General features: G+C 66.4%; 3 protein-coding genes across 3 annotated transcripts; 1 reads left to right on the forward strand and 2 right to left on the reverse strand.

The window, feature by feature from the left end:
* Window positions 1–524: 524 nt before the first annotated feature.
* LOC112995891 (T-cell surface glycoprotein CD1b-3-like) lies at window positions 525–2,863 on the forward strand. Its single transcript, XM_026121128.2, has 6 exons — window positions 525–890; window positions 1,054–1,326; window positions 1,453–1,734; window positions 1,829–2,113; window positions 2,219–2,318; window positions 2,497–2,863. The coding sequence occupies exons 1-6, from the start codon at window positions 839–841 to the stop codon at window positions 2,549–2,551; spliced, it is 1,047 nt and encodes a 348-aa protein (XP_025976913.1). The 5' UTR covers window positions 525–838; the 3' UTR covers window positions 2,552–2,863.
* A 412-nt stretch (window positions 2,864–3,275) lies between these two features.
* On the reverse strand, window positions 3,276–6,830 carry LOC112995892 (T-cell surface glycoprotein CD1b-3-like). Its single transcript, XM_026121129.2, has 6 exons — window positions 6,677–6,830; window positions 5,626–5,904; window positions 4,950–5,231; window positions 4,572–4,856; window positions 4,384–4,486; window positions 3,276–4,281 (listed from the first exon to the last, which is right to left on the reverse strand). Exons 1-6 carry the CDS (start codon window positions 6,726–6,728, stop codon window positions 4,275–4,277), a joined length of 1,008 nt encoding a protein of 335 aa, XP_025976914.2. The 5' UTR covers window positions 6,729–6,830; the 3' UTR covers window positions 3,276–4,274.
* Window positions 6,831–8,896: 2,066 nt separating this feature from the next.
* LOC112981297 (antigen-presenting glycoprotein CD1d-like) lies at window positions 8,897–11,364 on the reverse strand. The gene is made up of 6 exons (XM_064504443.1): window positions 11,051–11,364; window positions 10,305–10,562; window positions 9,798–10,070; window positions 9,420–9,704; window positions 9,234–9,333; window positions 8,897–9,108 (listed from the first exon to the last, which is right to left on the reverse strand). The coding sequence occupies exons 1-6, from the start codon at window positions 11,109–11,111 to the stop codon at window positions 8,985–8,987; spliced, it is 1,101 nt and encodes a 366-aa protein (XP_064360513.1). The 5' UTR covers window positions 11,112–11,364; the 3' UTR covers window positions 8,897–8,984.
* Between the last annotated feature and the right edge of the window lie 90 nt (window positions 11,365–11,454).

The following is an 11,454-nucleotide window of genomic DNA, read 5'->3' on the forward strand; positions in this document are numbered from 1 at the left end:
ATGTGTGGATTGCTATGGGGCAGCACTGCCGGGGCACCACGTCACGCATGGGTTGCTATGGGGCGGCGCTGCTGGATCCTCAGTGTGTCGCCCATGGGTCACTATGGGACAGTGCTGCCGGGGCGCCACATCGCATGTGGGTTGCTATGGGGCGGCACTACTGGGGCCATGGTGTGTGTGGGTCGCTATGGGGTGGTGCTGCTGCGGTGCCATGTCACGTGTGGGTTGCTATGGGGCAGCACTGCCAGAGCCTCGGTGCGTCACACGTGGGTCGCTATGGGGCAGCACTGCTGGGCGCCACATCGCGTGTGGGTTGCTATGGGGAGGTGCTGCTACAGCACCATGTCACGTGTGGGTCTTTATGGGGCAGCACTGCCAAGGCACCATGTCGCGTGTGGGTCGCTGTGGGGCAGCTCGTGCCATGCATGGCGCCTGAGGGCCTTGTGCGAGCAGGGCGGGCGCCGCACGGGGGCCATGTGAGCCCCGGCCACCCCCTTCCCCCCCCCACATCACCCTCCCCATGGTTTCCCTTCCCCTTTTCCCCCCCTCCACGTTGGGGGGCAGAAGCAGAACTGAAACCGCCCCGCCGCCCCCCGCGGGCGCTGGGCTCCCCCGTTGGGCGACTGCTGGTGCCAGCCCCACGCGTGACAAGGCCGCCGCCCTTCGCCGGCCTCCTCCCGCGGCACCCACCAGGCCTTTGCGCCGGCCCGCGCGAGTGGTGACTCAGCCCCAAGCCCTCCCTGAAACCTCAGCTCGGGCCCCATTGGCTGCTGGGGCCACCCGGAGCCGGTGGCAGACAGTTGTCACCGCCGGTGCTCGGCGCGTCCTGGGCGTCGCCATGCTGGTGCCTCTCCTCCTCTTCCTCGCCGGCGCTCGGCTGCTGGCTGCCGGTAAGGGGGAGGCTCCGCTCGGCACCATGGGGCACCGTCCTGCTTCGTCCGTGCCCCACGGCGCGGCGTCTCCCCACACCGCTCAGTGGGGCGACGGGCACCCGGCAAAACCTTCCCTCCGGTGTCCCTCTCCCTTCAATGCCTCCCCACCCCTCTCCCCCAGCCTTCCCCCCTCTGCCCAGGTCCTACACGCTGCGGCTCCTGCAGACGTCCACCTTCCAAGATGGCGGTGTGGACACGGAGGGGCTGGGGCTGCTGGACGACATCGAGCTGGGCGTCCTGGAGCACCGCACTTGGGCCATCCGCTTCCTGCAGCCCTGGGTGCGGCCGGCGCTGCCGCGGGGCGACTGGGACGCCATCGAGGACATGGTCCGCATCTACCTCAACAAGTTCCACCACCTGGTCTGGGCGGGCGCTGTGGAGAAGGGCGTACCGTGTAAGCGCCCCCTGCGCCGCGTTCGGGACGCTCCCCCCCCCGCCGAACCGGGCGAGGGACGGGTCGGCTTTGCAGACCTGTGGCCCCCGGCCGGTGCGTCACTCCCGCCCCGTCCTTCCCTTGCAGTCCCCTTCGTGGCCCAGTGCACCGCTGGCTGCGAACTCTTCCCCAACGGGAGCTCCAAGGCATTCGCCTACGTTGCCTACGACGGCCGCGACTTCCTCAGCTATGACATGGGCAGCGGCACCTGGCTGCTGCGGCAGGACACGGATCTGGCCAGGTACGTGCGGGAGACGCTGAGGAACTACACGGCCTTCACGGAGCTCGTGGAGGTGCTCTTCAACAGCACCTGCGTGGATGATGTGGACATCATCCTGCACTATGCAAAGGAGGCTCTGGAAAGGCAAGGTGAGGACGCCTGTGCGGTGCTGGTGACCCCACGTGGTGCCACCGGCTTCGCTGGGCCACCGCGCGACTGGTCTCCGGTTGTCACCCGCTGCAGTGAAGCCGGTGGCTGTGGTCTTTGCCAAGGTGCCCAACCCTGCGCGCCTGCTGCTCGTCTGCCGCGTCACCGGCTTCTACCCGCGGCCCGTGAGCGTCGCCTGGCTGCGGGATGGGCAGGAGGTGCCGCCGGGCCCGGAGCTCAGCGCCACGCCACCGCTGCCCAACGCCGACCTCACCTACCAGCTCCGCAGTATCCTGGCCGTGGCCCCCCGTGACGGGCACCGCTACGCCTGCCGTGTGCAGCACAGCAGCCTGGGCGGCCGCAGCCTGCTGGTGCCCTGGGGTAGGTGCCGGCGCGCCACGCCGCCGCTCCGGGCAGCTCCGAGCCTGCGCGGCAGGAACAGGAGGGCAAAGCCTCGCAGGACGCTCACAACCCGCCTCTTTTCAGGGAATTCAGGTGTCATCCTGCCCGCAGGGCTCGCGGCTGCCACTGTCGTGCTGGTGGCCGCCACGGCCACCGCCGTGGTGGTTTGGATGCGGAGACGCAGGTTGGTTCTCCTCCCGCCCCGGGTGGGTTTCCTTCCTGCCGATGGGGGGAACCGCACGCCGGGCGCGGACGTCTGCGCTCGCACGTTGTGTATCGTTACGGCGGGTTTTACCGTGTTTACCGAAGTGCAGCATGGGCAAAATGCCGTTTCCCCCCTCAAACCGTCCCTCTCGTTTCAGAAAATACCAGGAGATGGACGATTCGGAGCGCAGCAGCTCCGTTCGGAGCCACTAGCCTTGAGCCCAGGAAGGGGGAAATGATCCGTCCGCTTCCGCCACCTGGGCCAGGATCTGGGCCCCTCTCTGTCGCCGGCGCCTCTGGGCTCCCGTGCCGCTTCCCAGTGACGGCTCCTCCCGCTTTCGGTAGAGCAAACTGTTTTATTAGTGGAAGAAGCTCATTTATAACTGCATTTATTCACGATACCCCGGAGAAGCTTGTACTAAACCCGAGCCGCAACTGCGTGCACTAACGGCTGCCCGAACCGCTGGCGCTGCTCATAGCTGCCCGAGTGATTAAAACGGGATTAAACGATTAGCGTTTCGCAACGAGCGCGGCTCCTCTTGTCATCCGGGTGGGCTCCGGGCTGCACGTGCCCGCGGAAACGAGGCTTTGGGAGTTTTTGTTTTCACGGGAAAAGCTATGGAAAACCCCACGGCGCCCTGTGCTGCCACGCCGCTGGTGCTGGTTATTCCCTCACCAAACCGCCATGCTGTCAGAGCCAGGGATTTCCCTCCACGAGGCAGCAGGGCGTTTCCCACCCCCACCGGGGACCGCGGGGCTCGATCTCCCCTGACATGGCCACCCACGGCCGCGGCCTCCCCCGCGCAGCCCGGAGAGGGCGACGAGGCTCTGCCACCTTCCCGCCCTCTGCGGCGTGGCCAATCAGGCGGCCCTGAGCCCGCGTCGTCACGCATCACCAGGCGGAACAGCGGTGTGAGGGTGGCAAAAGGGCGGGAAGTGCAGCGGCCCCGTGAGGAGGCAGCGGGGGAGGGTAACGGTTGCCTGGGGGGAGGGTCGTGCGCGCTAACGGTCACCTCAGGGGCACGTGGGGAGACTAACGGTCACGCAGGAGAGGGTCACGTGTGATAACGGTCACCTCAGGAGCATGTGCGGAGACTAACGGTCACCCGGGGGATGGTCACGCATGCTGATGGTCACCGTGGGAGCACGTGAGGAGACTGACGGTCAGCCGAGGAAGGGTCATGCGTGATAACAGTCACTGTGGGAGTGTGTGGGGAGACTGACAGTCCCGCGGGGGAGGGTCACATGCGCTGACAGTCACCGCAGGCATGTGGAGGGCATACCAGAGCTGCGGGAACCCCCCTGCGAAGTCTGGGAGGATGCGGAGGGGGGGCCTCAGGTGAAGCACCCGGGCGTCCAGGTGCTTCTGCACGCTTGACCGCTCCTCTCGGTCGGGCGACTCCTCAACGCCAGCGATTCATTTGCATGGTGAAACCTCCCGGGAGCGCTGCGCGGGGGCCTGGGTGTGTTGCCCCGGGGTCTCCTGGGACAGACAGTACTCAACTCTTTTTTTACGTGTTTGCTCTCTGGTTACGCATGCTGTTTCTGCAGATGACTTTCCCTGAGCTCTCACAAGCGCTCGCAGACGTTTCCTTCACTGTTCTCGTCAAGTTTTGCATTTGTGATATAAACTGCCTCCTGCGACCCCGGTGGCTCAGCACTGGCGGTCGAGACTCCTGCCTTGCCTCCCCCAAGCTCAGCTGCAGCTCGAAGCTTGGTGGCTCCATCCCGGGCCAGCCCACTGACTTCTCCTATGAGACTTGTCCCGTGAAAACAAACTGGCCTGGGCGGTTAAAGAGGTTTATTCGGGCCGGCGCGGAAGAGGCAAGCGAGGACATGTGCGAGGTTGGCGGAGGCCGCACGCTGCCGGCCGGGCGCGGGGCGTCCTGGGTCCCTCCGCGGTGGGCGGCTGGTGCCCGACGCCTCCCGTGCACGTTCAGTTCCTGCGGGCCAAGAGGAGCCGCAGGGCGGCGTGTCGCTGCCGCCCCGCAGCGCGTCCCACTCTGACCCGTGGATGGATGGGGGGGGGAAGGAGGGACCCTCACCTGCGTCTCCGCCACCAAAGAGCCCCGGCGATGGCTGCGGCGGCGATCAGCAGCAGGGCGATAGTGATCCCGACTGCCAGGCTGGTCTTGGGGCTGCCCGGAGCTGAGACAGGGAGAAGCAGGAGGTGGCACGCGTGCAGCACCGGGGCAGGGAGCTGCCCGGTGCCCTGTGGCGCGCCGGCACCTACCCCAGGGCACCAGCAGGCTACGGCCGCCCAGGCTGCTGTGCCGCACACGGCAGGCGTAGCGGTGCCCGTCACGGGGGGCCACGGCCAGGACGCTGCGGAGCTGGTAGGTGAGGTCGGCGTTGGGCAGCGGCGGCGTGGCGCTGAGCTCCGGGCCCGGCGGCACCTCCCGCCCATCCCGCAGCCAGGCGACGCTCACGGGCCGCGGGTAGAAGCCAGTGACGCGGCAGACGAGCAGCAGGCGCGCGGGGTTAGGCACCTTGGCAAAGACCACAGCCACCGGCTTCACTGCAGCGGGTGACAACCGGAGACCAGTCACGTGGTGGCCCGGTGAAGCCAGCGGCGTTGCATGGGGTCACTGCACCACATGGTTGTCCTCACCTTGCCTCTCCAGATCCTCCTTCCCTTTCAGGATGAATTTCTCCATGTGGTCGAAGCAGGTGAAGTTGAGGAGCTGCTGCAGCGTTATGGATAAGCCAGTGAAGCTGTTGAAGGATGTTTCGATGCGCGTCGCTACGTCGTCCTCTTTCTGCTTCTCCCAGAGGCCTTTGTCCACGTCAAAGGAGACGAGGTCCTGCCCGTTGTAGCCAAGACGGAAGAATTTGGCGTAGGAGCCATTGGGGTACAGCTCGCAGCCGGTCAGGGTCTGGTACACGAAGGGGTCTGCCGGGGACGGCAGGTGGATGTGTCACGCGCGCAGCCGGTGCTCGGAGCGGATCCCCGAGCACCAGCCGGCGACCGGCTTCTTCGTACGCACCTCTTCACCCCGCTTCCCTCTCCCCGTCCCAAACTCGCGGTGTTTCTCCCCGTCACTCTGGCCGGGTGGAAAAGCCACGGGCAAAACACCCATGCGCTAGGCTCGTGGCCGCCCTCATTGGGCACCGAGGCGACCGGCTGCGATCTTTGTGCGGGCCGGGGCTGGCTCAGCGATGCAGGGTGAGGCCCTCCCGCCAGCCCCGTGCCGAGAAAGCAGCCGGTTGCCGCTCTGTGGTTGCCTTTTCCCACCTCTCTGCCTGCACCCGGGCAAGGCAGGATGCCCAGGAGCCCCGGCACTCACAGGGCTCGTGATGCTCCCTGGCATCGCTGTTGCACAGGAGGATGAAGTTGTGCACGTAGACTTGGAAGAGGTTCTGCAGATAGTCCCACTGGGCCGGCAGCAGGGCCGGGTAGACCCAGGGCCGCAGGTAGACGATCTCCCGGGTGTGTTGGTGCAGAGCGGCGAAGACAGTGCCGTCCAGCGCCGCGCAGCTCGATAGGTCCACCGTGGCGGGGGCTTGAAACACGAAGCTCAGGAAGAGGTGGAGGGCGTGCGAGGCCGCGGGCGGAGGCAGCGAAGCTGGGGGAGAGACGTCGGGCTTGGCAAAGCCTCAGAGGAGGGCGAGGGCCCGGTGCTGCGGTGGGAGAAGGAAGATCGGGGACGCGTGGGGTGAGCCGGGCAGGTGAGGAGGGCCGTCACGCCAGGGCTGGGAGACAACGCTCGGAGGAGCCGAGAACCCACCGAGGCGGCGGGGGAAAGGAGGTGAGAGAGCGAGCGCAATGCTCATGGGGCGTTTCCCGCGGCCGCCCGAGGAGGATGTTGGGCAGGGAGTTGGCAGCCTTGAGCGGAGCCCGTTTTGGAGAAGTGTGTGTTGCCATGGCCCCTGGGCGCGGTGGGCACCCAGTCTCAATTTAGAAAGCGCTGGGCTGGAAACGGAAGTCAAGGTTTTCCACGTAGCTGCAAGAGGAAGCTTCAGGCGTCGGCTCGCGGTCAGTACGTGCCGAGGCTCCCGCTGGCTTTTGAAGCGCCAGGAAATTCTGCAGCGGGTTTGGCGCCTCCTCGAAGGTGCCTGAGTGCTGCGCGGGGCTTGCTGTGCCACGAGGGGACAAGCTTGAGGCCTCGCTGGTGCGAGCGGGCACAGGGAAGGTGCCTTCGCAGGTGCTGAGTGTTGCAGAGCCCGGTTCCTTGGCAGCCCAGCCCACGCCGCAGCACATGGCGCACGCCCGAGCGCCAGCCGTGGGGAGCAGCAAGCCTCGAGTTTGCAGAAGGAAAGCGGAGCGGGGGTGGCGGCACAGCAGCCCCTTTCGATCCCCACTCCGCGAGCTGGGGACGCGCAGGGGCTCCCACTTACCCTCGAGGACTGTCCACGTCCCGGGAACAAGGAGGAGGAGATGGGCCAGCATGGTGCCAGCAGCCAGAACCTGGGCGTACTGGCGCGGCAGCAGCGGGAGGAGGAAGCGGTGGCTGTGTGTGGGCACCGTCGGATCCTTCTCCCCGGCGCTGGCTCTGCTGTGCTCAGCCGCGGCGTTGGCTGATGCCTTCTGCTGGCCCAGCAGCCAATGGGGCCCAAGCTGAGGTTTCGGGGAGGGTGCAGTCCCCAGAGGTACTTGGCTGGGTTGGCCTGGGGTTGTGATGAGTCACCGCGGTGGTGCCGGGTTCAAGTTCACCGGGGTGGTTCACTGGGCGCGATGCTGCTGGAGGACGTCAGGCTCGGCGTGATGGGAGGGCTTGGCAGGGTCATCTTGTGGCTGTGCGTCTTGCTGCGCACCATGTCACTGGCTCATTTAGGTTAGATTAATTAAGGTGAGGATGCACCTCAGGACATTTATAGTCCACACACCACTCAGAGCAGGGCATCCAGGCGTTTAGATCCTGTCTGGCTCTGGCTGCGTTACAGGAAGTTGGAGATCATGAATGGCTGAGGGTGGAAGGGACCTCTGGAGAACATCTAGTGCAACCCCTCTGCTCAAGCAGGGTCGCCTAGACCATGTTGCCCAGGACCATGTCCAGATGGCTCTTGAACATCTCCAGCGATGGAGACTCCACACCCACCCTGGCCAACCCCTTCCAGCGCTACCCTCCCCGTCAAGAAGCTTTCCCTCATGTTCAGGCGGAGCTCCCTCTGTTTCATTTTGCACCCGTTGCCTCTCGTCCTGTTGCTGGGCACCACTGAGAAGGGTCTGGCCCATCCTCTTGCCCCCCTCCCTTCAGATACTTGTGCACAGTGATGAGCTCCCCCTCAGCCTTCTCTTCTCCAGGCTGCAGAGGCCCAGCTCTCTCCGTCCTTCCTCCTAGGAGAGGAGCTCCAGGTCCCAAACCATCTCCGTAGCCCTCTGCCGGACTCGCTCCAGTAGCTCCAGGTCTCTCCTGTGCTGGGGAGCCTAGAACTGGACCCAGCACTGCAGATTGGGCCTCACCAGGGCTGAGCAGAGCAGGAGGATCCCCTCCCTCCACCTGCTGGCAGCGCTCTTCCTCCTGCCAACCACGGTCCCATTGGCCACAAGGGCACTGCTGGCTCATGGGCACCTTGGTGCCCACCAGGACCCCCAGGTCCTTCTCCGCAGAGCTGCTCTCCAGCATCTCAGCCCCCAGCCTGTCCTGGCGGATGGAGTTGCTCCTCCCTCGGTGCAGGACTTGACCCTTCCTCTTCTTGAACTTCATGAGGTTCCTCTCCACCCACCTCTGCAGCCTGTTGAGGTCCCTCTGAGTGGCAGCACGGCCCCCTGGGGTATCAGCTCCCCCTCCCATTTTGGGATCACCAGCAGATGTGCTGAGGGTGCCCTCTGTGCCTTCATCCACGTCACCAATGAAGAAGATGGACAATGCTGCAGCCGGTATTGACCCCCCAGGGGACACCGCTAGCTACAGGCCTCCCAGTAGACCTTGCACCACCGAGCGCAACCCTGCCGAGCTCTGCCGTTCGGCCAGGTCTCTGTCCACTGCACATGCCTGTGGGGACGTTACGGGAGGTGGCGTGGAGAAGATGGCCCTGAGATGCCCCCTCAACCAGCGAAACACCTCCAGCTCCCTCGGTCTCTCCCCGAGATGGGAAGCGCTCCGTCTTCCTGACCCTCCAAGCAGCCTGGCACGGGGCTGGCTCCCGTTTGTTCCTGCCCTCCTCCTGCGGAGGCCTGAAACTGGGGCCACTGGGGGGGGGGGGGGGGCGGCAGGAGTGGAGGGCAGCACCGGCATCCCGCGCCGTGCCAGGTGAGCTCGGGTGGCGGCGAGGGAGGAAGCGGGATGCCATCCTGGCATGGGCAGCGCGGGCTTGCCGCGAGGTTCTCCACGGGGAAGCGCCACGACGGGGGTGCCCAAGCTGACGGGAGCTGGGGGTGGGATGGGGAAGTGAGAGGGGACCTCGCTCCACCTGGGGGGAGGATGATGGTGGCATTGGCATTCCCGGGACATGCTCGGACCAGCCGAGACCCTGATGGTGGGGGGTGGACATGCGGCGGCTCCCACTCACCCTCCAGGGTCTCTCGCGTCCCTGGCACTAGGAGGAGGAGAGGGGACGACATCACGACGCAGTGGGCGGTTACGCTGCCAGTTGAAAAGGGAATCAAACATGAAAAAAGAAAAAAAAGGGTAAATTTATTAACTGCCTTTCATCAGGTGGCGTCCGGCTCCCCTCACGGCGCCACTCGGCCCCGCCGGCAGGCTCAGTCCGGCGCCGCCCGGCCCCGCGGCTGCAGGTGGAGTGTGGGCAGGTGCCAGCCTGGGCTGCCGGCGGGGCAGTAGAGGATGGAATCCCAGCGCTGGGCCGCGTCCACGTCCTCATAGCTCCTGTGGGGAGAGGCCGGCGTGAGTTGGGCGCCGGGGCATGGTCCTCTCTGTGGAGCGGTGGCTCGGCAGCGCGTCCCGCTTGGCCCCGCTGGTGGGTTGGGATGGGGGGAAGGAGGGAACCTCACCTGCGTCTCCGCCACCAAAGAGCCCCGGCGATGGCTGCGGCGGCGATCAGCAGGGCAATACCGATCCCAGCTGCCAGGCCGGTCTTGGGGCTGCCCGGAGCTGAGAGGGGGAGAAGCAGGGGGGGGTCACACGTGCGGCCCCGGGACGGGGAGCTGCCCGGTGCCCTGTGGCATGCTGGCACCTACCCCAGGGCACCAGCAGGCTACGGCCGCCCAGGCTGCTGTGCTGCACACGGCAGGCGTAGCGGTGCCCGTCATGGGGGGCCACGGCCAGGACGCTGCGGAGCTGGTAGGTGAGGTCGGCGTTGGGCAGCGGCGGCGTGGCGCTGAGCTCCGGGCCCGGCGGCACCTCCTGCCCATCCCGCAGCCAGGCGACGCTCACGGGCCGCGGGTAGAAGCCGGTGACGCGGCAGACAAGCAGCAGGCGCGCAGGGTTGGGCACCTTGGCAAAGACCACAGCCACCGGCTTCACTGCAGCGGGTGACAACCGGAGACCAGTCGCGCGGTGGCCTGGTGAAGCCGGCGGCGTTGCATGCGGTCACCGCGCCACACGGACGTCCTCACCTTGCCTCTCCAGATCCTCCTTCCCATGCTGGGCCAATCTGTGGAGGGCCTTGATGCAGGTGATGTTGAACAGATGCACCATGGTGGCGCATGTCCCCTCGTCGTGGTTGAGCACTGCCTCGACATAGCGCGCCAGCTCGTCGTCTCGCCGGCGCGTCCAGCTGCCGTTGCGGGCGGTGAAGCTCACGAAGTCCTGCCCGTCGTAGGCGGTGTCGTAGAAGCCACTGCCGGCGTCCTCTCGGCAGCCCATGGAGCACTGCACCACCACGGGGACTGCGGGAGCGGAGCAGGCGCTGGGATGGCACGGGGGACCCCGCAGCTCCGTGCGAGGGTGGCTGGTTCCATCCCACAGTTTGAGGGAGCAGGACACTTCTCCAGGCCCCATTCCTGAGGGTTGGGTGGGCCCGGCCAGTTGGGGGTGCAGGGAGGAGCCTGTTGGGGGCCTTTTGGGCACAGCCGCGAGTGGGTCGGTTCTCGGGAAGTGATGCCAGACTGGGCCCTACTCACACGTCATGGTCCTCTGCCGCACGATCTGGTCCACCATGTGGGCCAAGTTGCCCAGGTAGGAGTTGAGGAGCAGCTCCAGGTCGGCCCACTCGGTCGGGGCCAAGGCCGGGAAGACCCACGGGCGGAGGAAGTGGATCTTGTGGCTGCTCCAGTCCAAGGTGGTGACCTCCACATCAGCCAGCAGCCCCAGGACCTCGACATCGGACGAGCTGAAGCCAAAGAAGCTGCTGGTTTGCAGCATCCGGACAGTGAGGGGCCCTGGCGGGAGAGAGCACCATGGCGGGAAGCCTCCATCCCCCTGAGGCATCCTCACCAACCCCACCGCTTGCCGCGAGGCCATAGCATGCCCGTACGCTGCCAGGGCGCTGGCGAGCGCCCCAAGCCCAACATCCGTGGAGAACCACCCTGCTCCAAGGAGGACGCGACGCCGCAGCCCAGCGACTGCGGAATTTTGGGCCAGGATGCATTTTGCATGCATATATTTTATAACTCGCTATATATATTCACTAAGACTTAGCTGCTCACGTGGTTTAGCTGCTTGTGGCTACGGGAAAGGGCCGCCCGAGCTCCCTCGCCTGAGCTGCCTCCCCAAATCCCTGGTGACCCTGGGGACTTCCTGCACCCGAGCGCATGGCGGCTGGAGGCCTCGCGTCCCCCCCGGCGGGTTTCCCCTGTCCTTCCTTGGCTCATTGCACCAACGGGGCCGGGGGGGGGGGTGCAGAAGCTACCTGGCAGCTGGGACTTACCCTCAGGGAACGTCCCCAGGACTGGGAGAAGGAGGAGGAGGAGGAGGAGAGCAGACGACATTGCGCTGCGGCTGGGCGGCAGCGGGAGCAGGAAGCGAGGGGGGGCTGCAGCTTCCCCCCACCTCCGGCGGCTGCTCTCCGCCTCTGGGGCTGGCACTGAGGTTTCGGGGAGGGCCACAGCCCCCTTCCTCACCGAGGCACTGAGCAGGGGTGGCGGCAGCAGGCGGGACGGAGGCCGCCGCGGAGCCAGGGGAGCGCCAGGGACGGGCACCTGGGGCTGGGGGTGATAGGGACCCCCAGCACCCCCGGGCAGGGCAGCGGTGCATGGGCGGGGGGCAACCTCCGATGTCCAGCCGTGGTCTCCGAGGGGCTCAGCCCCCCCTCCCCGGCACTGCTGCCCAGCC

Source organism: Dromaius novaehollandiae, unplaced genomic scaffold, assembly GCF_036370855.1.
Source record: "Dromaius novaehollandiae isolate bDroNov1 unplaced genomic scaffold, bDroNov1.hap1 HAP1_SCAFFOLD_33, whole genome shotgun sequence".
Classification (NCBI taxonomy): domain Eukaryota; kingdom Metazoa; phylum Chordata; class Aves; order Casuariiformes; family Dromaiidae; genus Dromaius; species Dromaius novaehollandiae.